The 24,727-nt window shown below is 43.0% G+C and overlaps 1 protein-coding gene across 2 annotated transcripts in view; it reads right to left on the minus strand.

Annotated features, from left to right (window-relative positions):
- The window catches only part of IGF2BP2 (insulin like growth factor 2 mRNA binding protein 2), a 152,586-nt gene that overhangs the window by 11,418 nt on the left and 116,441 nt on the right, over nt 1–24,727 (minus strand). Inside the window, exons 6-11 of one of the 2 annotated variants that reach the window (XM_081086236.1) lie at nt 22,026–22,298; nt 19,713–19,847; nt 13,644–13,724; nt 11,386–11,508; nt 10,893–11,028; nt 7,952–8,080 (exon numbers count right to left, since the gene is read on the minus strand). In XM_081086236.1, coding sequence (XP_080942362.1) covers nt 7,952–8,080; nt 10,893–11,028; nt 11,386–11,508; nt 13,644–13,724; nt 19,713–19,847; nt 22,026–22,298 — 877 coding nt within the window. The remainder of the gene's footprint in view (nt 1–7,951; nt 8,081–10,892; nt 11,029–11,385; nt 11,509–13,643; nt 13,725–19,712; nt 19,848–22,025; nt 22,299–24,727) is intronic. The other variant, XM_081086237.1, reaches the window with a different exon arrangement.

A 24,727-nucleotide genomic window follows, 5' to 3' on the forward strand; every position in this document is an offset into this window, starting at 1 on the left:
CCCCACCCGCCAGCCTGGTCGCCCCTTACTGCCCCTCCTGCTGGCCTGGTTGCCCCACACAGCCTGCTGCTCAGTCATTTGGTTGTCCCTCACTAACCCCCCTGCCGGCCTTGTCACCCGACTCAACCGGTTCAGTTGTTTCGGATGTGACTGCCCCTGGCTCGCTCTTTCTTTATATATATATATATAGTTAATCCTCACCCAAGGATATTTTTCTATTTTTTTTTAAGAGAGAGAATGGAAAGGAGGAAGAAGGGGGGGCGGGTGGGAGAGAGAAACATCAATGTGAGAGAGACACATTAATTGGCTGCCTCCCACATGCACCCCGACCGGGGCTGGGGATCAAACTTGCAACCAAGGTACATGCCCTTGACCAGGAATCCAACCTGCGACCCTCTGGTCCGCAGGCGGCCACTCTAATCGACCAGGGCTTATTTTGCATATTCTTTTAGGCAGGACATTGGCCAGAGTTACCAAAGTCAGGTTAAATGTGCTTTACACACAGCCATGGAAACGCCGACATGCCCATCAGAGGAAAGCTGGGCTCTGGGCACCAATCCCTCACGCCTGCCCGTGAGAAACCTCCCGGAAACCCATTCCAACAGCGGTCAGACACGGGGAGTAAGGGTCCCAGCTTTCACTTGAGGGCCCTTGAGCAAATCCGGTTCCCTCGTCTCCTGAATCTCCAGCCGGACTCGGCTCCATATCACAACTTTGCCTTATGGCACATTAGGGACAAAATGGAACTGTTCCCCGTTTGAGCTTGGAAAGGAGACTGGCCTCAGAGAAAGAGAGGTGCAATCTCTGTGGGGAGTGCCTCCCAAAGGTGTTCTAGGTGCCCAGAGCACCTGTGGGGCTCATAGAAGCGACCCATCACTGGAGTACAAGCCTTTGCTTTCGTGACTTAGAAAGAGGCTGCAGTGACACCTAATACCCACAAGAGGGGGCTAGGAGACCGGCGTTCTCTTGCACACCTCCAGTTGTTTGGCTCACTTGGTCCTGCTTTTCTTGGAGCATCAGCTCCAGACCCCTGTCTGTGCAGGTCCCTGTTCTGGGGGCTGCCCTGGGCCATGGCAAGTGGGGGCAGAATTGCTGCAGGTTTTCTGCTCAGACAAAGCTCTAGCTTGGGGTAAGGACACTTCTGTCCTCTTCCCACCTGGACAGCCCTCACAGCAGAAGTAATTCTTTTCAACTACAATTTGCCTTTTCCAGAAACTCATGTGAGGTCAAGAACACACAGGCTGCATAGTGTGGCTGCTATTCCGGGTTCAAATTCTCTCAACATGAACTGTTAAATGTAGATCTACCACTTGGGTTAGGGGAGAGAATGAGCTTTAAAAGGATAAAGAGAACAGATTCCCCCTCCCCGTGTTATTCGTGAGCTACCACAGCTTAGAAGACTGTGCGGGAAGAGCCCCGGACTCTGCAATCAGGAGCCGGTCTTCCCGGAGGCTCTGCCGCTGGCCTGTGTGTACAAAAGGGTGCTTTTGGAGTCAGAAGGCTCAGAAGGCCCCAGGCTGAACCACTAGCTCTTGAAAAGTTGTAGGAATTTATTCAGCTTTTCCGATCCTCACCCACGGATGGACTAAAATAGGACATGTAGGTCTTATCCCGCTGGCGAGGGGCCATTCAATCACCCATTCATGCAAAAGAGATCTGAGCACCTCCTATGTGTGAAGCACTGTGCTAGGTGCTGGGACACAGCTATTCAGACAGAGAAGGTCACACTGCCGCCACGGGTCTTACGTTCTACTGGGGAGGCAGCTACTGTGAAGAAAATGAATAGGGCGGTGTGAGGAAGGGGAGCTGCGGGATGAGGGATGGGATGTTGATTTAGCTAGAGGGGTCCGGGAGGACCCCTGGAGGGGTGGCCTCCGAGTTGGGAGGGGATGGAGCCTTGGGAAAGGCACGGGGAAGGGAACATTCGAAGCTCGATTCTCAGAGGTCCAGAGCTAGGAAAGGGGTTGGCCTGTTTGAAGAACAGAAAGGAGTCCAGTAGCGCAAAAGCGAATAAAAGCACAGCAGGGTGTGACCCGGAGGCAGGCAGGCGGGATCACGCAGGGCCCTGTCGGCCCAGGTGTGGACATGGATTGGCCCCAAGTATAACGGGTACCCCCGGAGGATGTTACGTGGCATTCCATAAGGTTGCAGGAGGAAGAATCTGTCACCAGGCATTGCATGGCCGAATGCGGGGGTATTGAATGAGCACTTACTCGTGATAAAACGTGTGGCTTATCCGAGCATACTTTCTATTTCCCATCGGCCCAAGCTTACATGGCATCGATCATCTCAAGTGGGAATGGACTTTCAGAACGTGCTTAGTCATAACGATCAGAAAAGTAACCTGTTGACGACCTAAATAATGTTTTCCTTAGTGGGAAAGCAGGCTGTAGCCATCTGATGGACCGAGGCCCCCGGGAGCAGGGAGGTCAGAGTGCAGCCCCAACCCCAATATGGCAGCTGGGCTCGCTGTCTCAGTTGGAGGGTCCTGAGCTATTTTATGATGGAGAATCTACTCTATTTTTTAGTGTTTCAAAAGCATTATGACCCTGGGGACGGGAGAGGAGGTGTGATGGGGCAGGTGCCACTGCTAGGGGTGCCCCACCGCCTGCCATGGTCATTATTATCCATGGTTCATGTCAAATTCTGAGTCAGAGGGGACCTGGTGTCTGCTTCTCCCCTATGCTTGACTATGCTAGGGCGGCAGGTGGAAGAGTATATACCAAACACACTTTTGAACCTTAAAAAGGGAAATTTAAACAGTTGGGCCTACTTTTCCTGGAAGAGCTATAGGGTTCTTCATTCCAAGCTGTTTCCTGGGACCACCTGACGCACAATGTAGGTGACACTCTGCAGCATGAAGAAATCAGTGTGGAGAGGGAGGGCAGGAGAGAGGGTGAGTGGAGAGGGCAGCGGTCCGGCATACAAATTATGTTCAAAAATCTGAACAGTTTTCAGTATGATGACAGCGTGATGCCACATGGCAGAGGGATATGGACACGGGCCTGGGAAGGGCAGTAGACTTGGACAAACGGGTTAGGGTCCTGAACAGAGCTCTCCAAGACTCTGAAGGTGCACCGTTCTACCCAGCTTGTTAAAGCACCTCCTAATTCCTTCTGTGAGCTCACCTAGGACAACCTCTGGAGCTGACAGGGACCGGGTAAGATAGCGTGAGGCAGAGCCAAGATCTGAGCACACATCTGTCTTGTTCTGCAGCCTGGGACCTTGAGCACTGCACCCAGCACTGCTCTCCTGGAACATTCCGAATTCACTGGGTCGGGGGGCCCAGGGTGCAAGTTTTGAAAAAGCTCTAATATATTTAGATGTTAGAGTCTGTTGAGTTTATTGAATACATGAATGAAAAATGAAAACTCATCAGATGTATGTAGAGAATCAGCAGCATGAAAGAGGGAGAGAGGCAAGCAAATGACCCCAGTGAATTAATTCAGAAAGGGGGGAGAATTTTTTTTTTTAAGAGTCACCTGCATTCTTAGTGAGATTGAAGAGGACAGTGCTTGAGTAGACTGCTATGAGGGAAGACCAATCAGAGAAGTAGATTGATCTTGGAAATTAAAAACATGACTAGAGAAGTAAAAACTCAATAAAAGCCATATATATATATTTATATGGAAAAGCGCTTTCCCACTTGAGATGACTGATGCCATGTAAGCTTGGGCCGATGGGAAATAGAAAGTATGCTTGGATAAGCCACTCATTTTATCACAAGTAAGTGCTCATATGTGCAGAACACACATTCCTGAAAAGCCAACTGGTGCATTAGAAGGTTAACCCCTTCACAACAAAAAGGGAATTAGAGGCATGAAGGGTAGAATGAGAGGATCCACTATCCATAAATTGGAAACTCCAGAAGCAGAAAACAGAGTGGAATTAGGAGAAGCAATGCTGGAATTAGTAAGAGAAGCAAAAGACTTTCCTGAGCAAAGAAAAACTTGAATCTTCAGATCAAAGTGCTCAGATTCAGATTTCTGAATTCCAGGGGTAAAGGCAAAACAATACAAAGGCAGAGCACTCTCAGACAGAAGGGCAAAAGTTCCCTACAAAAGAGAGAATCAGGGGAGTAGCACACTTAAAATGAGATGCTAAATGTTTTCAAAATGCTAGAGGAACTATGGCCCTAGAACTTCCAAATATCCAGCTGGACTTTCATTCCTGTGTGAGGGAATCAGAAAGGAATTTTCAGACACAGAAAAGTTTAGAAAGTATACTACTTATGTATTTATTCCTGAAAAGAATTGTTTGAGGCAGTACTCCAAACAAACAACGAACAACTCAAAAAAACAAAAAAATTAGAGAATATGGAATGTAAGAACTGTCTACAGTGAGCAAAGAAACCAAGAAAGGTATAGTTAATTCTTTTTCTTTTAATCCTTATCCAAGGGTATGTTTTCATTGCTTTCAGGGAGAGAGGAAGGGGGGGGAGAGAGAGGGAGAAACACTGATGTGAAAGAGAAGCATCAATCGGTTGCCTCCTGTACCTGCTCTAAACTACGACCGAGCCCACAACCCAGGCAGTGCCCTGACTGGGAAATGGGCCATGACCTCCTGCTTCATAGGTCGAAGCTCAACCACTGAGCCAAGCTGGCTGGGCTGGAATGAATACTTTTAAGAAAAAGATAAATCAACAAAACCATGCCAGCAACTCAGAGAAATCATATAGCTTACGAGTGCTAGAGGCTGAGATGTTTCACAGATAGGTCTTATCAAATCTTCAAGAAACAGAAAATACCTACATATTCGTTAATTTCCCAAGTGTAGTAAAAGTTAGTCATCTCTCCCATTCATTCTTTGAGAAGAAGCCTGCTGTTAAAACTGTCCAGAGAATATAAGGCTACAGTAATCACAGTGAAAAAACAAAACGAGTAATGGGACAGAGTCCAGGAATGACTAAGTGGGAGTTCAGTGCATGGCAAAGCTGACATTTCAAGATGAGTGATAAAAGGGTACATTACTCAATAAATGATTTTGGGGAAAATTGGCTATCCATTTGGGGAAAAACAAAACAAAAACAAAGCCAGATTTCTATCTCAAAGTATAAGTCAAAATAAATTCCCTAGTAGTTACAGATGTAAATATAAGCAACAATTCCCCCAAACCAGCAACTAAAAATTACTATAAGTAAACACAGGGATGGGAAAAGGTTCCTTCCTTAGCATGACATCAGAGGCAAGGAATCCATAAAGGGAACATCACTGATTTAGCTACCTTCATTCTTAACATTTTCACACGAATTCTGTTGACAGGAAATCTGTGAGAACTTAAATTGCACCTCCCCTTTGATGTAGTAACTGTAATCTTAGAGAATTTTCATATTCACATACTTGTGCAAAGGCTTTTGTATACAGATATTCATTTCTACACTCTCCGTAGCAAAGAAAACCTGGAAACAATCTAAATGTCTAAAAACCATGTGATTAGAAAAACTGTAATAAATTCATCCAATGGAATACTATGTAACCAGTATGGAGAATTAGGTCCAGCTATGGAAAGATGCTGATAAAACATAAAAAATAACTTCTAATTCACTCCATTTGTATTTTTCAATAATATGATTGCATATATATATATGCTGAGGAAATATTTTAAATATATGTAAACATAGTAGTGTTGTATTTCTGGAGAATGGTTGGTGGGTAAAATTTGGGTAAGAGAAGGAAGGCTGAAGGGAAACATTTACATTTTACTTCACGCAATAGTTTGTTAACAATATATTTATTTTAAATTATTATGGCACAGGACACCACAAATAAAGCGAAGAGAAATGATAAACTGTTGAAAAAAAACATTTACCATATGACAAATGGTTAAGAGCCTTAATATGTGAACAGTTGTTACAAATCATTAAGAAAAAGATGGCCCTAACCGGTTTGGCTCAGTGGATAGAGCGTCGGCCTGTGGACTGAAGGGTCCCGGGTTCGATTCCGGTCAAGGGCATGTGCCTTGGTTGTGGTCCCATCCCCAGTAGGGAGTGTGCAGGAGGCAGCTGATCGGTGTTTCTCTCTCATCAATGTTTCTAGCTCTCCATCCCTCTCCCTTCCCCTCTGTAAAAAAATCAATAAAATATATATATTAAAAAAAGTAAACAAAAAAGAAAAAGATGAAAAATACAGAGGATGACTCCGATTTTAGATGATCGATTTTAGAAGTGGTTTGTTTTATTATATCTTCCCCCACCCCCATTTAAGTATTTAGGTTGAGAGGGTAGCCTGGCCTTACATTACCTTCTGTAGGCAATATATACAGTCTTTCTCCTAAGAAATGAGGTGTGTCTCAACGCCACTGACTTGTGCCAAACTCATTCATTCTCAAATCTCATAGCAAAGATATGAGGACGTGCCCCTCTTGTAGCTATTTTGCTCCTGGGAACATCAACAATCCCTCCTGTCTCATCTCCAGCTTTTTTTTCCTCTCTTCTCTCTTTCCCCTTTCTCTCTTTCCCCTCTCTCTCTCTCTCTCTCTCTCTCTCTCTCTCTCTCTCTCTCTCACACACACACACACACACACACACACACACACACACACGGCTTAATATCGGGCCCTATCCTTTAGTTTAAGGGAAAATGGATATCATTTTAAATAAATGGTATAGAGATTTAGAAATGACTCAGATCTGTGTATAAACAGATTGCAGAAATGTGTAAGTTCTTGTGACTAAGGACATGGCTGCCACTCATGTCGGTATTTTGTTGGTAAAACAGCAGAGCAGGTTTATCCCGTCTCTCTATAGATAACCCAAAGCACTAGAAAGAAAGGAGTGGCTAAGGTTATGTTCACCAACTGGATTCTTCCCATTAAACAGTATTAATGTTGGGGGAGAGAAAGTTTGCTTTAAGAATAAGCTGTATGTGTAGAGTTCAGAATAAAAAACCAGCTGGTAGCCCAGCGGGTGTGGCTCAGTGGACCTGTGAACCAGGAGGTCATGGTTCGATTCCTGGTCAGAGCACATGTGGGCTCGATCCCCGGTGGGGGGCGTGCAGGAGGCAGCCAATTGATGATTCTCTCTTATCGTTGATGTTTCTCTCTCTCTCTCTCCATCTCCCTTCCTCTCTGAAATCAATAAAAATATATTAAAAAACAAAAACCAGCTGGCAAGTATCCTGCCCCCCTGCCCCACTTTGGTGATGCCCTGATTCTGAACAAGGCTCGTGAGTGGGAGCAGCAAGCAGGCAACAAGCAGAAAACTCGTAACTTCCCATTTCTTCTTCTTTTATTAAATGTGATTCAAACAAGTTACTGAGAGCCCACTAAGCGCCAGGCACTGTGCTAAGTATTTTGAAACACTGTGTATTATTTTCTTTTAAAATCTGCCTAGTATTAAAACAGAATGCATTTGCGTTAAAGACATAGGTGGGAAAGAGAGATCCAGGTAGCCTAGCATTTTATTTATTTTTAAAAACATATTTCTATTGATTTCAGAGAGGAAGGGAGAGGAAAAGAGAGATAGAAACATCAATGATGAGAGAATTCATTGATGGGCTGCCTCCTGCACGCCCCACACTGGGGATGGAGCCTGCAACCCGGGCATGTGCCCTCGGCCGGAATCGAATCGGGGACCCTTCAGTTCAAAGGCCGACGCTCTACCCACTGAGCCAAACCGGCTAGGGCTAGCCTAGCATTTTAATGAATGAACAGCACTCAGAAGAGTCTTATTTGAACAAACAAATCCTTTTTTTACAATCAACAGGCTTCTAGTGAACGTCTTTGCTAATGGATTCTTTCTTTCCTATTATATTTAACAGTACATGTTTAGAGGAAGGTGGAATAATATCAATCTGTCCATTAGGAAGAAGTCTAAGACAGGCTGGATTCCTCCTACGGTCACTTATGAGCAAGGCCTCCACGTCCAAGCTTTAGCTCTGAGCAACACAGCGAGCCACGCTGCTGCCTGGAGGTGCCCAGAGCGCGAGCAACCCTCTGAAGCTGAGCTACTTACAGCGAATGGGTGGTAGGGAGGAGGAGGGGGAGGTCCTCGGGGCCCCGCGGGTGGAGGCAGCACAGATAATCCTGTTGAAAAGATGCCAAGTGCGCTGAGGTTCAACCCCGGGATCAGGTTGGCTTGTTGCTGGGAACAGAAATGGAGAACAAGATGAGGGGAGGCGAGCAGAGTCCCGGCTTGCCGGGGTCAACCTCCATCTCCTGCCACCGTGGCACCCGGGACTCCTCACGAGCTCTGCCCCAGCCCTGCAACCTCTTCCCCACCCTGCTGCTGGGGTGGGCTCTCCAAACCTCAACGTGACCATGGTGTTCCTCCAAAGTTTCTCTGCCACCCTTGAGAGGATCTACACATCTCACCAGCAAACGAGGCTCTTCCTGGGGACCCAGGCCACCTCACCAGCCTCTCTGCTGCCAACCCCTCCTCCCCAACCTGCCACTCCTGTGCCGCTCACCTCTGGGCCCCAGTACACTTTGTCCACCCTGCAAGGAACGTGCTTCTCTCGCTCCTCACCTGGCTGAGTCCTACTCATCACGTGGGTTTCACCTGAGCGTAGGTGTCCCCTCATCGGGGAAGCCTTCTCTCACCTCGAAGGCCTCATCCACATGCCCTTTCTGTGCTTATATTCCTACATTTCCTTAGAGAGCACTCCCCACGTGGTATGTGGATCACCTGCGTAGGTACCTCTTCCCCTTTCAGACATAATTTCCTTGTGCATGGAGACTGTCTTGTGTTGTGGGCTCAGTGCCTGGTACACAGTAAGTACTCAATAAATACTTGTTGAATGGATATGTTTAACACATACTGGATTAACAGTTGTTTCCTAACTCTATCTAGGACACCACCTATGGAATCTCCGTGTCCAGGTGCAGAACGGTTCACAACTTTGGCCTTCTCACCATTTGGTTAACAGCTTCGTGATCATCTCACTTGCTTGTTTATTTCACATTCAAACATGGGGATGCTCCCATAGGCTAGAGTCAAGGTGTTCCCGCCCCATCACCCATTTTAATAGTTTTTCATGAAAGTTGCATATAAGATTACTTTATTTCTGCATCTTCTCAATTGTTCTTGGTATTTACCCCTTTTTTCTTACTTGGCCAGATTTGGCTTTACGTTCAAGGATTGTTTCGTGGTCTCTGTCCAGCTTTAGTCTAGTGATAACCACCTTGCTGGGATGAATGACCCCATGAGCAGTTGTACCGCTCGCTTTCTCCCGTTGCACTCATTCAACGTAGATGGCACATTTCTTCCTGTAAACCTGGACAACTCCGCCAATTTGCTGCTCTTGGTAGTGTCCTTAAACCTGAACTTCATCATCCTTTCGGACGGGCGTGGATGGAACACTGTACTACTGTCTCAGCTCTTTGGGAAGAGAAGATAATCTCCCTGTGAATTTGGGAAGGTGCTCTGAAATGCCTTTTATGGTTCCTGCTCTGGTCAGAAGTCAAAAGGGTCTGAATTCATCGGCCGCTGGCACTTCAGTGGTGGCCGCAAAAGGGATAGAGCCGAACTTTAACTACACAGCCCATCAAAGGCAGACAGAGGTAGTCACTCACCCTGGCCTGTGTCCAACCTTCTCCTTCTCCTGCCTTTGTCTCCTCAAACCCTAAGCCGATCTCTAACATCTTCCTTCTTTTCTGCGGCCAGGGTCGCTTACCAGCTTGCCTTCTTTTAGAATGTTTGGAACAGTAGGGCTGGGGTCCTTAACCTTTACCCAACTGGATATATAAGATCTAGTAGTTTTGCTATTGACTTTGGTACAGACATGAATGAATCTACGTGGCGGGCTCAGGTGAAGACGAGTGGAGCACCCAGACCCTTTTGTAGCTTTTCTGGGTGTTCACAGAAAGAGATGTTTCCTGTAAGATGTCAGGATCCCGAAAGAAGATAATGAGATCACTGGATGCTAATGACACTTCTACAGACAAACACACACAAATGGGGAGAGAAGATCACGCTTCTCATCATGTCTCCCAAGTGCCACGTGATGTGGCTGCTCAGGTGGGAGAGAGAGCACTGACCTGAGGAAGGGGGTAGGTGCTGTGGGATGTGCTGCAGGGAGGGAACTGCGTTGAACCTACACAGCTCTTTGTCAGCATTTACTCCTCTGAAATGTTACCAGGCCTAGGATTTGCTGCAAGGACATCCAAAGCGGGGGAAGGTGCAGTGGATGATGATGGTTTAGATGAAACAAAACAGGCCATGAGTTGATAACCGTGGAAGCTGGATTATGGGATTAGGAGGACGCATTACAGCATCCTTTCCTCTTCAATATATGTTAGAAAATCATTATTATAGAAAATAAAAACATTTACTGAGTTGAGTTTTGGCAATGGACAAATACTTTTAAAATTTCTTATGCCAGACTGGTGTCTTCCTATTATAAAGTGGGAACTACATAGCAATAATACGAAAGATAAACCCAAATCAGTCTGTTAGGAATATCAGAGCTGAGGTGGTTGACAATATTTACTAGGTAAACTAAAAGAGCAGATCATTAAGCAAGAGATGAAAATCAGAAGTTCATTTTAAAGTATTTACTTTTACAATTGGAAATTGGGGAAAAAACCCACCTTCCTAATATAAAAGCTATTTTTATATGTAGCCTTCCGTCATTTTGATACATATTATTTTACATAATTATAACTCCAATTTTATACACTTTTATATACTTTTCTTTACTAACATTATATCATAGACGATTCCTTATTTTAAAATTTTCAGTTATGATTTTAACGGTTTCACACTATTTTGTCCAGTGCATTTATCGTAATGGTCTCCTGATTAGTTCAATGCCCTTGCCCCAAGAAGGCAGCAATAACTCTGCATACCTATTAAAAGATGTTTATTCTCTATCTGAAGGACAACTATTCTTAGAGAGGCTTGAATTCTACTGAAAACATGTGAAAACCAGGAGACGAAAGCATTAGGCACTTACATTTACAGCCAGCATGTCATTTTCAAAGGCCTCACGTAGCTTCTTCATAATCTCCATCTCAGCACTGGCACAGGCCTCGACTGTGCCCTTCACAGTGATGGTTCTTTCAGGGTTGTATATGCTCAAATCCTGCAAGCTGGCCACCAGGAAAAAAAAAACACAGGAATTTGCTTTTATCATAAGGAGAAATAAATCCCAGAGGATAACAAACAAGTCTTGGTGGAGACGGTGGGGAGAAGACCGCATTTCCTCACCACACACTGAAGTACAGAACACTTACCGCCTTATCTCAAACCTTGCTAGTGACAGATCACATCTATAGTAAAATGTCTGATTGGTGACTATTTATGTATTTGTCTTTATAGTTTTGGAGATAACTATGTGACTTCTGATTATACTCCCATTTTATAGAAAAGCAGATAAATGAACTGGGCATTGCAAGATGACCAAATTCTCCATTACTGGGCACAATGAATCTGAATGGGTGGCTTACGATGAAATTGTTATCTTGGTCCCAGTTTCATGTTCAATTTTCTTCAAATTTCTGCCTTCTTTTCCAATAAGTCTTCCAACCAAGCCATTGTGGGCCAGGATTTTTAGAGGAATCTCTTCGGTTCTAAAAAAGACAACCAACAATTTAACATTTAAGGTGGAAAGGGTGATTGCTTCCCCAAAGGCTATTACCTTCTTTTGTTTTTCTTACAAATAGAAGCTGTTTTGTTCAGGTACCAAGTGGTAATGAGTTTTAGGAGAGGAATCCCTTACTAATCCCAGTGCATGAATTCTCATTAACATAAGCCAAGCCATGATGATTATACTCCCCTGCTGTGCCTGATTGGGAGTAAGTCCAAGAGGTAGATATGGCCAATGGGATATAAGGAAAAATCCGTTAGGTGACTTTAGGAAGGCTTTCCTTGCTCTTAAAAAGGTACAAGGGTTGCCCTGGCAAGTTTGGCTCAGTGGATAGAGTGTCGGCCTGCAGACTAAGGGGTCCCAGGTTTGGTTCCGGTCAAGGGCATGTACCTCAGTTGCGGACACATCCCCAGTAGGGGGTGTGCAAGAGGCGGTTGATTGATGTTTCTCTCTCATCGATGTTTCTAACTCTCTATCCCTCTCCCTTCCTCTCTGTAAAAAATCAATAAAATATATATTTTTAAAAAAGGTACAAGGGTTAATGACATTAGTCAGATGACAAACCAGAAAGCTTCACATCCTCCTACCCTCCCCGCCCCGCGCCCCCTCCCCCCAGAGATACCAAGTTAACAACAGACTAATACCTCTGTGAGAACCCTAGAGATCAACTGAGAGCTATAGCACCCAGGCTATTATAAAACCAAGAAGAAATTCCAGCAAAAGGGGAAGGAAAATTGTGGTATCTGGCATGCCTGCTCATGTTCCTTCCCCTACACAGCATAGCCAGGAGCAACTAAGAAGCAATCCTTCATACCAGGGTTCCTCCCTTTAAAACAAAAACAAAAGAACGGAGTATGAGCCCAACATTCTGGATTGTCTGGGGGATACCCAAGAGACTGGTTCCTGTCTCTCCTGACTTGGAGGGCTGACGAGGCTGGCACCGAGTGTGGAAGGTGGTGCAAACAGAGGTAACCAGTGTGTCAGAGCTGCTGTTACACAGAAAGAAGCCGGGGGAGAACGCGATCAAAAAGGTTTGAGAGACCTAGAACCTGCAGCCAGGCTCATTAGTGAAGTTCTTCCCCTGAATGAAGTCAGGAGGCAAAGACTGAGAGGTGGTTGTCAATTCCAGCAAAAACACTACAAGACATACAAAGAAACAGGGAAACAAAGACTAACCAAAGGATCAAAATAAAACTCCAGAAACGGATCCTCAAGAGATGCAGGCCTATGAACTGCCTGACAAAGAATGTGAAAAACTGCCATAAAGCTACTTACTCAATGGCCTAAAAAAGACCAGACGACTAAATGAAATCAGAAAAATGATGTATGTACAAAATAAGAATCAATAAAGAGACAGAGACTATAAAAAAACCAACCTAACAAATAATAAAGCTAAAGATTACAAAACTAAACTGAAATTTTTATTTAAAAGGTTCAATAGCAGACATAAACAGGCACCAGAAAAATATCAGCACACTTGAAGACTGATCATTTGAAATCAAGAGGAGAAAAAAGAATACAGGAAGGCAAAGAGAGGCTAAAGGACACTATAGTGATAATATACACATCATGGGAATCCACAAGGAGAAGAAAGAGAAGGGGCAGAGCTTATTAAAAAAAAGTAATGATGATGGAAACCTGTCCAAATCTGAGGAAAGAAATGGATATATAGATTCAAGATGCTCTTTCAACTAGGATAAATCCAAAGAGAACTACACTGAGACATATTGTAACCCATGTGTCTAAAGCCAAAGACAAAAGACAAAGCACAATCTTTTTTCTTTCTTTTTTTTCAACCTTATCCAAGGACATTTTTCCCCCCATTGATTTTTGGAGAGTGGAAGGGAGGAGGAGGAGGAAGAGAAAGAGAGAGACGGGGGTGGGGGGGAGAGAGAGAGGGAGAAACATTGATGTGAAAGAGACACATTGATTGGTTGTTTCCTACATGCACCCTATTGGGGCTAGGGATTGAGCCTGCAACCGAAGTACATGCCCTTGCCTGGAACTGAACCTGTGATCTTTCAATCTGTGGGCCAATGCTCTAACTACTGAACCAAACTGGCTAGGGTGACGAAGGACAATTTTGATAGCAGCAAGATAAAAGTATTAGTCACATACCTAGGAGTTTCCATATTATCGGTGGATTTCTCGGCAGAAATTTTGCAGGCCAGGAGGGAGTGGGATGATATATTCAAACTGCTGAAAGAAAAAACTGTCAACCAGGAATACCATATCTGGCAAATTGTCCTTCAAAAATGAAGGAGAAATAAGACTTTTCCAGGAAAACAAAAGCTTAGAGAGTTCATTCCTATTAGAATTGCTCTACAAGAAACTTTAAGTTGAAATGAAAGTACAGTAGATAGCAACACAAAGTCATAAAAATATAAGATTCTTTTTAAAAAATACACAAATACAATAACCTACACTATAGTAACTTTGATGCATAAAATTTAAATGACAAAAACAAAAACGGTAAATCTATGTTAATGGGTATATAATACATAAATAATAATTTGTGACATCAATAACAAAGTAGAGGTACAAGAACGTATGGGGGGGGGATGGTGATGGAAGGAGACTTGACTTGGGGTGGTGAACACACAATATAATATATTCATGATGTATTATAGAATTGTACACCTGAAAACTACGTAATTTTATTAACCAATGTCACCCCAATATATTCAATAAAAATTATAGATGGTCAAGGCTCATATGGGAGGCAACTGATGGATGTTTCTCTTATATTAATGTTTCTCTCCTTTCCTTTCTCTCTAAAGTCAATAATAATAATAATAAAACATATCCTCATGTAAGGATTAAAAAAAGATAAGGGAAATTTGAACAGACCAATAATAAGTAAGGAAATTGAATGAATAACCCAAAACCTTCCAACACAGAAATGCCCCAGGACCTGACGGCTTCCCCGAAGAAGTCTACCAAACATTTAAAGAAGACTTAATTAATAGCAATCCTTCTCCATCTCTTCCAAAAGAATGAAGAGGAGTGGACACTTCCAAGCTCCTTCTATTCGGTCAGCTTTACTCCAATACTCAAGCCAAACAAGACACCTCAAAAAAGCCAAAACCCACTGACCAAACGAAACTACTGACCAGTATTCCTGATTTTGAATGCTGATGCAAAAATCCTTTTAAAAATTACCAGAAAACTGAATTTGAATGCACGTAAGGACTATATACTATGACCAAGTGGGATGTATTCCTGGAATGCAAGGATAGTTCAACATATAAAAATCAATTAATGTAATATACCACATTAACAAAGTGAGAAACAAAACCCACAGGATCACCTTGATACAGAAAAAGCATTTGACAAAATTTAATATATTTTCATGATAAAAACACACAACAATCTAGGAATAGAAGAAAACTACCTCAACATAATAAATCCCATTTGTGAAAAGCCCCCAGTGAACATCATATTCAACAGCGAAAGACTGGCATCTTTTACTCTAAGATCAGCAACAAGACAAGGAAGCTTGCTCTTACCACTTCCATTCAACATGGAGTGGAAGTCCCAGCCAGAGCAAGTAGTTAAGGAAAAGAAATAAAATGTGTCTAAATTGGAAAGGAAGGAATACAATTATCTCTCTTTGCTAATGACATTACCTTATATATTAAAAACTCTAAAGATCCCACAAAAAACTGTTACAATAAACTAATACAGCAACATCATGGGATACACAATTTACACACACAAATCAGTTGTGTTTCTGTCTACTAAAAAATAAACAATCTGAAAATGAAATTAAGCCATTCCGTTTACAATAGCATCATAGAATAAAATATTTAGGAATAAACGTAACCAAGGAAGTAAAAGACTTATACAATGAAACTATAAAACACTGCTGAGAAAATAAAAGACAACAGAAATCAATGGAAGGATATCCTACATTCATGGACTGGAAGACTTAATACTGTTTCAATGTTCATACTACCTAAGTAATCTACAGATGCAATGCAACCCCTATCAAAACCCCAACGACAATTTTTGCAGAAATAAAAAAAATTCATTCTAAAATTTGTATGGAATATCAAAAGACTTTGAATAATCAAAACAACTTTGAAAAATAACAAAGTGGGAGGACTCGCATTTCCTCATTTCAAAAACATATTACGAAGCCACAGTAATCAAATCAGTGTGGCACTGGCATCAAGAGACAAATAAGCCAATGGGATAGAATAGAGATCCTAGAAACAAACCCTCAAGTATATGGTCATATGATCTTTGACAAAAAGTGCCAAGGATACATAATGAGGAAAATATAGTCTCTTCAACAGTGTTGGGAAAACTAGGTATGCATAAGCAAGAGAATGAGGCTGGACCCTTATCTTATTCCATATACAAAAATTAACTCAAAATATACTAAAGACATAAATGTAAAACTTAAAACTATAATAATTCCTAGAAAAAACACAGAGTAAAAGTTCCATGATATTGGACTTCTGCAATGATTTCTTGGCTATGACACCAAAGCACAGGCAAAAAAAAGACAAAAAAAACAAATGGAACTACATCAAGCTTAAAATTTTTTCTGTATCAAAGAACACAATCAAAAGTGAAAAGACAGTCTATGGCAGTGATGGCGAACCTTTTGAGCTCTGCGTGTCAGCATTTTGAAAAATCCTAACTTAACTCTGGTGCCGTGTCACATATAGAAATTTTTTGATATTTGCAACCATAGTAAAACAAAGACTTATATTTTTGATATTTATTTTATATATTTAAATGCCATTTAACAAAGAAAAATCAACCCAAAAAATGAGTTCACGTGTCACCACTGACACGCGTGTCATAGGTTCGCCATCACTGGTCTGTGGAGTGGAAGAAAATATTTGCAAATTATGTATCTGATAAGGGATTGATATCCAGAACATATAAATAACTCCTACAACCCAAAAATTAAAAAAAAATCAAATAACCTGTTTAAAAATTGTGCAAAGAACTTGACAGACATTTCTCTAAAAATGATATACAATTGCCAACAAGCATAAAAAAGACTCTTGGCATCACTAATCATCACAGACATGCAAATACAAATCACAATGAGGTACTGTGAATACAAAATACTACCTCACACCCAACTAATATATCTATTATCAAAATAACAGAAAACAACAAGTGTTGGTGAAAATCTGGAGAGATTGGAACCCTTATGCAGTGGTGGTGCAACTGCTATGGAAAACAGTGCGGAGGCTTCACAAAACAATTCAGACAGAACTGCCAGATAGTCCAGCAACCTCACTTCTGGGTCTATATCCAAAAGGGTTAGAAGCAGGGCCTCAGAGAGATATTTGCACACGTGTGTTAATGACAGCACTATTTACAATAGCTAAAACACGAAATCCTGTCACATGCTGCAACACAGATGCATCTTGAGGATATTACGTTACGTGAAATAAGCGAGTCACAGAAAGACAAGTGCTGTATGATTCCACTTTCTTTCATAGAAAGAAAAAGTAGAATGGTAGTTACCAGAGATTGGAGGGAGAGGGAAAAGGGGAGTTGCTGTTTATGGGTAACGAGTTTCGGTTTTGCAGGATGAGAAAGTGCTAGAGGCAGGCCCGTTTCACAATGTGAATACACTGAACACTACTGAACTGTATACTGAAAAATGGTTAAGATGGTAACTTTTATGTTATGTGGTTTTATTACCACAATAAAAAAAAGAAAAGAGCAAGGCAAAGATGCCTTCTCTTTCAGTTTCTGAATCCTGTGCCCTGTGGGGACACAGGTCTGAAATCACTACAGCCATCGTGTCATCACCAGGAAGCTATCGGACACCTTGAAGATGGTGAAGTGGAAAGAAAAGTCATGGGTCTTGGAATCCATGAGCCAAATGAACTTGGAGTTTTCTGACCTTAGGACTTCCTACTATGTGGCATCATAATTGCTCCCTATTGCTTAAGCCACTTACGTTTTCTGTTATTGAAATCAAGAGCATCTAACAGATGCATATTACTGCCTCAAAATACATGGATGCTTGAAGAAGCTCCGCTAGAGTGTAACTTTGGGAGGGCAGGGCATATTTATTTATTTATTTAGGTTAGTTGTGTTCACTGGCATATAGAGCAGTGCCTGGCACATAGTAGGCACTCCATCAATATTTGGTAAATGAATAAAATGAAAGTTTAGGATCCCTCTTCCCCTACAACCTCTACCTCCTACTCATCCCCCTCAGGGCTCACAGAGAGGCTGTCTCTGAAATCCCCAATCTCCTCCCATCTCCCCTGAAGCCTTGGTTAGGGCTTCCAGTAATAAAGTCATTTCCCACCATCACCACTTTTCATAGCTGTGCTTCACTACATGCTGGTGTGATTACTTGTTTAGTGACCATCTCTCCCACTGGATTGTAGGCTCCATGAAAGCAGGCCTGGGTCTTGTTCATGACTGTAGCCTCAAGCCCCACACAGTGCTTAACAGAGTGGGCCACCCAAACATTTATTTCAAAGATATTCAAACTCTATCTTGACTCTACACAAAAACTTAAATATCTAATTTATAAATCAGTCTTGTTAATTATTTAGAATATTGAAAGTTGCTTGGTACCTAGGTTGAAGGACCAAAGAGTGTGTTAAGTTTTCAATAACTTGGATGAGGGAGGAGCTTCTTCAAATTAAGCCATGGCATTTGGGGCGGGGGGCGTTAAAAGCCTGCAATACAGTAAATGAAAGAAATTAACTGTTCATAAGTGAAAGGTTAGAGTCCCTTATGAAATCTAAGAATAGATTTGTAATGTGTTTTTGTTTGTTTGTTTGCTTTTAGGACTACTTTCCTCTTTTTGGCTTTGGAGCACTCTTACTTGACATTATTTGCTAAATTAATTTTAAATTCAATTCATCCCTCTGTACTTCTCTATGAAAGTGCCACCAATGCCCATAAGTGGATTTTGCCAAACTGCATAGAACCCTTATTATATTATCTATTCAATTACCACTAATTTGTTTGTAATAAAAATGCAATTGCACCCTAACCGGTTTGGCTCAGTGGATAGAGCATTGGCCTGCGGACTCAAGGGTCCCAGGTTTGATTCCGGTCAAGGGCATGTGCCTTGGTTGCGGGCACATACCCAGTAGGGGATGTGCAGGAGGCAGCTGATCGATGTTTCTCTCTCATCGATGTTTCTAACACTCTATCCCTCTCCCTTCCTCTCTGTAAAAAATCAATAAAATACATTTTTTTAAAAAAAATGCAATTGCTTTAGTAAGAACTGTATTTGCCCTTCAAATGGATACAACACTCAGGAGTCCTAAGCAGTATTTTGTAAAAGAAAAGGAGGAGACAGAAGAAAACAGAGAGGAAGAAGAATAAAGTAGCTACCCACACTACCAGTATCTACTACTAAAGGAAATGTAATTCAATTTTAAAAGCGTGGAAGTGGTTTAGGGGCAGATGACAAAAACCTTTCCCAGGCCCTAACCAGTTTGGTTCAGTGGATAGAGCGTCGGCCTGCGGACTGAAGGGTCCCAGGTTCGATTCCGGTCAAAGGGCATGTATGTACCTTGGTTGCGGACACATCCCCAGTAGGAGGTGTGCAGGAGGCAGCTGATCGATGTTCCTCTCTCATCGATGTTTCTGATTCTCTATCCCTCTCCCTTCCTCTCTGTGAAAAATCAGTAAAATATATTTTAAAAACCCCACAAAAAACACCTTTCCCAGAACAATAAGTGATGGTTTTGATGACAGTGCACCTTCTATACCTGCACTGTCCAACACGACAGCCATTAGCCATACACGTAACGATTCAAATCTGAATAAATTAAAAGATTCAGTTCCCCCATTGCACCAGTCACATTTCCAGCACTCAATAGCAACATGTAGCAAATCGCCATCTTATTAAACAGGGCAGACAGAGAACATTCCCATCACTGCATGACACTGGGCAGCACTGGTCTATATGTTCCCACCAATAATTATTACCAGTGAGTGATGAAAGCATCAGGATCATCAGGAGAAACATACAAATGGGAAAACCGCCATAGTATAAATGCACAGGATCTGTTTTCCACTGTATTCTCTTTGGAAACAAATTTCTTAAAAAAATCATCCTTCCCTGCTCCTTTCACTTAGTAAGAGTTACAGCTTTAAAAAAAAAGTACTGTGTTCCATGAATGAGAACCTACTCTGAATCTCTGCTGCGTGATGTGGACATGGCAGCAAACTTACATTTTGGTCTCATCGGCCTCCTTATGCATGATTTCAAGAATCATGCGGCACGCTTCCGAGGTGCCCTCTGGGGTGGCGTGGATGGTGACGGGCTTCTCCGCGGCCCCAGAGTTCTCCTTCCTGTGGATGTCTACCCTGTGGGAAAAGAATCAGGAGCCACAGCACGTCGTCATCGGGGACAGGATCCTAGTTCGTCCCAAGACGGGGCCACACCAGCCAACGTGCAGCAAGGACACAGACAGACAAGGCGTGGCCCTCAGCATGTCTGCAACCAGTGCCATTCCCCGCGGCGGCAAGCAGTGCAGGGGGTCTTGTGCCAAACTCGAATTCTTTGCAGCTTCATTTAGCAGGGCGTATTTCTGACGGCGTGCTGTGGGACAAGGGCCCCTGGCCAACTCGGTGATGAAGCCGGTTGGGTAAATGAAGTATTTTGCGCCCTCTTTCCGATGACCGTAGAAGTGAGGAGTGAGTGAGCAGGGTTAATATTGCACGTCGGCACAGTGCCACTCTCTGAACTGACGGCAGCTTTTAAAGCCACGTGTTAATCCAAACCCAAACACAAATTCAGGCAAGCTTTCGATATCTGAGTGTGGAAAGAAAGCTCTGCCTAAGTGTTGGTTTCCTTGCCACTGGCAGCCTGCCTTTCTCCAGCTCCTAAAGCTCATGCCTCAGCGACCTGATGACTGTATCAGGCTTCTCAAGGCAGTCATGGCCCGACTTGTTTTTGTTAATTTTTCAAAATCACATAATTGATTGCATCCCCTTTTACTCTGTTAGAAAGCCCAGATCCAAGTCTTCAGCCTACTTCCAAAAAACCGGGCACACACGCTGAGACTAACCTTGCTTCTATTTAAACGGGTGGCACTTTTAAAACCACTTTAAACCATTTTTTTGAACAAAAAAGACATATAAGTAAAAATCACTTAACAGTGAAGAAAACTTACAGGGGACAAAAAGGGCTGATTTTAAAATACAAGGATCACCCTTTTATTTTTGAAAGGGTATTTCTCCTCTCTACTGTCCCTTTATTTCACCCCCATGATAATGAACTCTGGGATGCAAAATAAATTTCCATTGTTTGGGAGTAACTCAGATGCTTTAAGAAAAATTGTGTTTTCTCTTTCATGTCACAAGACACTCTATCCATGGCCTGAATAAAATGCACGAGGCATGTAAGTAATTGTCAGTAATCTGCTGCTTTGCAATTTAAGTGCTTTCATCATCATTACAGTAGGTCCTCGGGTTACGTCGGAGATCCGTTCCTATGGCGCAACGGATTTCCCCGTGAGTCGGAACCCACCTACATAAGCACCTACGTCACTCACATGGAGCACATACACAGCAGTAATGAAGTGAAACAGAAAAAAAAAAAAATTTAAAAGAAAGATAACAATTCCTGACCTTTACTTGTGGTAAATAAATAATAAAAAACATAAAGCACATATGTACATACATTGAAATGACGGAACTATTTTTTTTTAATAAATAAATGGGAGATGGCGACGTAACCCGAGGACTGTCTGTACTACATTCGATCTGCCTGACGGTCCTAATTTTCACAATAATCTGTGCTTACAGAAGAAGCAACTGATGCTCAGAGAGGTGAAAATATTTCCCAGATCATAAAGCCATTACGTGGTAAAACTTGAACAAGGGTCTTTGCTTTGAAGTCCTGTGATTTCTTGGTTACATCTTGCTGTGGTCATATGAACATAGAAAAATCAACCACCCCACAAGCCTTTTTACTCACTACAACTCCTACCACCAGTCCAGTCTCCTTAGACAGAAAACTAAATGTAAGGCTAATATGCTTTATTTCTTGCTCAATATAGCAGTGACCCATCCGCTCCCCTGATGTAGCTTTTCTGAGCCTATCTAGGCGGGTCTCAGGGAATGATGACCGCCCAGCGCTCTGCCTCAGGAGAGGAGGTCAGGTCTCAGATAAGTGGGTTCAAGGATCCCACAGAGTTCTGCTCCATACCTCTGCTGTTTTAGAAACAGGTGCAATCACAAGCATTAGTTAGCTTATAAGAACAATCCTGGGCTGTGAGGTCATTAATGCCTTCTTCATGAACCTTTGCTGTTTCAGGGTTTAACGTTCCGGCAACTGGCATGAAAGCTCATTAAAGCCCGGCTTTCTGTTAGTCTGTTAACAGTTCTGTTTAAAGAAGCCACCGTCCCAGACAGCACAGCCCCCTCCCCCCCACCCCCCACCCTCCACTGACGCAAGCAAGAGCCACTGGAGGATGGCTGGGCCCCCAGCACTCAGGGGGCCCCTCAGAAGGAAGCGAAGGAAGCCCCGGAGGCACGTACCGGGACTGGGTCTGCTTAGTGATGTTCTTTATGGTCAAGCCCTCCTTTCCGATGATGGCACCAACAAACTGGGTGGGGACCAGGATCCGCAGCGGGAAATCAATCTGTCTGGCCTGAGAAGAGCCCCCAGGGGCGTGGCCTTGCTCCCTGGAAGAGTGGTCCCCACGCTGGGCTCGCTGAGGGGGCGGAGGGGAGCTCACCTCTTCATCCGGGATGTAGGAAATCTTGAAGGAATAGTTCTCAAACTGATGCCCGCTCAGCTTCTCGATGGCTCTGAAACGCAGCAGAAGCAGGCGAGCTCCGTTAGGGAGCAGCGGCCAGGAGACCCTCGGGCCGGAGGACTGGTCCTCGCTAAACTCATTCTCGCCTGTGGGAGTGCCCTTCACCCTCGCTGAGGACCAGCGCGGGCACCGCAGACGCCCGCCTGCCCCCTCGGAGCTTGTGGCTGACAATTAACACCAATCACAGTCCACAGGCCTGGTCGCACTCGCTATACAATCACGCATTCCGCTTTATATCACCAACCAAGGCTGTCTCCCCCTTATCAAAGACTCTTTGTTAATATCAGTATAAAATTATGACTCTTTATCATAGTATGCATGTATCATTGAAAATTCAGAGACAGATAACCACAAATAAGAAAAAGTCCTAACAGCGATATCTATCTTATTTTTCTTAAACAGAAATATATTTACAAAAATAAATTGATATCATACATACTGTTCTCTAACCTTTAAAAAAACATTAATATTCTACATTCTCCAAGTCATTAAATATTCTCCAATTTAATTTTTACTGGCTATTTAACATTCTATTGATTTATCATAGTTTTTGCAAATGATTCTCCATTGTTATATATATATACATACATACATACACTATGGCCCGGTGCACGAAATTCATGCACACCAAAAGGGAATTAATTAGAGGAAGTATTTTAATATTGCTATTTGCCCTTTCTCTATAATAGAAGTGTCAGAGATGAAAGAAAATTAGTAAAATGTATACGAAAATCTCCTTCCTGTCAGAGTCTGGGGCGTGCTGCAGGACCCAGAGTCAAGTCCTCGCCCACCTGCATGCGCCTCAAAATTGTGCAAGACCCAGACCTGGCCGGCCCCACCCCCATCAAGCCCTGCAGGGCGGGGGGGGGGGGGGGGCACAGCCTCAGGTCCCCCAGCCCTGGTGCAAGGGCGCGAGGACGTGACAACCATTTAGCTCTTTATTATATAGGATGAAGTCCAGTCTTTTACTAGTATATACAATGTTGCCATGGGCATCTTTGCAACTACAACTGTGCACACAGGATAAATTCCTAGTGGAGTTGCAGAATTCTAACATTAGCATGACCCCGTGTCCATTTGGATAGGAGTCAACATTTACTATCCTATAGCAGTTAAAAGAGCATTTGTTTCCTTGAGTCCTCAAAAGCACAAAATATTATTATCTAAAAATACTTATTCATTTGAGAGGGAATAAATAGTAGCCCACTATTGCATTCTAAAAATTATACATGACGTGGAACATATTTTTTTTACATGTTTTCGGCAGCCTGTGAAAATAATAACCCTACTGAACTAGCTTAATGTGTAGGGTTTGTGAATTTACTGCAAAGCAACACCTTTTGAATTCAATAAAAGCAGCAAAGTAATGTGTAGAAAGGTCCTACCAGAGTGGCAGCTGGACAAGAACTGCAAAGGTGAGTTACTGGTATAGATGTGTGCGAAAGCCAGCAGCAAATGAATTACTGCCTTTTTCAATACAAAATTAACTTTTTAAAACCACCGGTATGAAAATTTTATGTGTGTGTGTGTGTGTGTGTGTGTGTGTGTGTGTGTGTGTTGGAATATATATATTCCAACCTTTTACTATTATATACAGTCTTCATGTGTGTTGAAACCTTGAAAAAGAAATAAATCTGTATTCCTGGGATATATAGCCAAGCATGACCCTATTCTAGTTACAGTGACCTTCAAGAACTTCCTATAAAAAGGAACTTATTTTTGTTGTATTTCTGAAAACCTCAATCCCACATCCGTTAATAGTCAAGCTCAAAAGTAACCTCCACTGAAGCAGTTTAGTCACGAATGGGGACTAGGGAGTGAATGGGGGTGGGAAAAAAGAAGCCAAGCCAGATGCTCCTTGATTTATATCCTCCAGACACCTCTCCCTGCTGCTGATGTCACTGAGGTGGATCCCCCGCTTCAACAGAGGAAAAATGGATGTTTGAGCGTCCATTCAGTTAGTGTGGATAAAAAATAAGGTTTGGCCCGGCCGGCGTGGCTCAGTGGTCAAGCATCGACCTGTGAACCAGGAGGTCCTGGGTTCGATTCCCGGTCAAGGGCACATGCCCGGGTTGTGGGCTCCATGCCCAGGATGGGGTGTGCAGGAGGTAGCTGATCCGTGATTCTCTCTCATCATCCGTGTTTCTATCTCTCTCTCCCTCTTCCTCTTTCTCTCTAAAAATCAATAAAAACAAGTTAAAAAAAAATTTAAGGTTTGTGCTGCTTCATCATTTAAGGTTTGTGGTGCCGGGAGGAAGCTCCAGGTGGAAGTGGCTCCCGGGGCGCAGCAGAGTCCAGGCCCCAGCATCACAGCCGGGGCTCTATCCCTGACCAGGCCAAGGACACTCCTACTCAGTTTTGATGCCACAGCTCAGTATTTCTCAAGATAAAGTCTCTGTGCAATCAACAAAGAGACATCCT

The sequence above is a fragment of the Myotis nattereri genome (genome assembly GCF_964212035.1).
Source record: "Myotis nattereri genome assembly, chromosome: 3".
NCBI classification, from domain to species: Eukaryota; Metazoa; Chordata; class Mammalia; order Chiroptera; family Vespertilionidae; genus Myotis; species Myotis nattereri.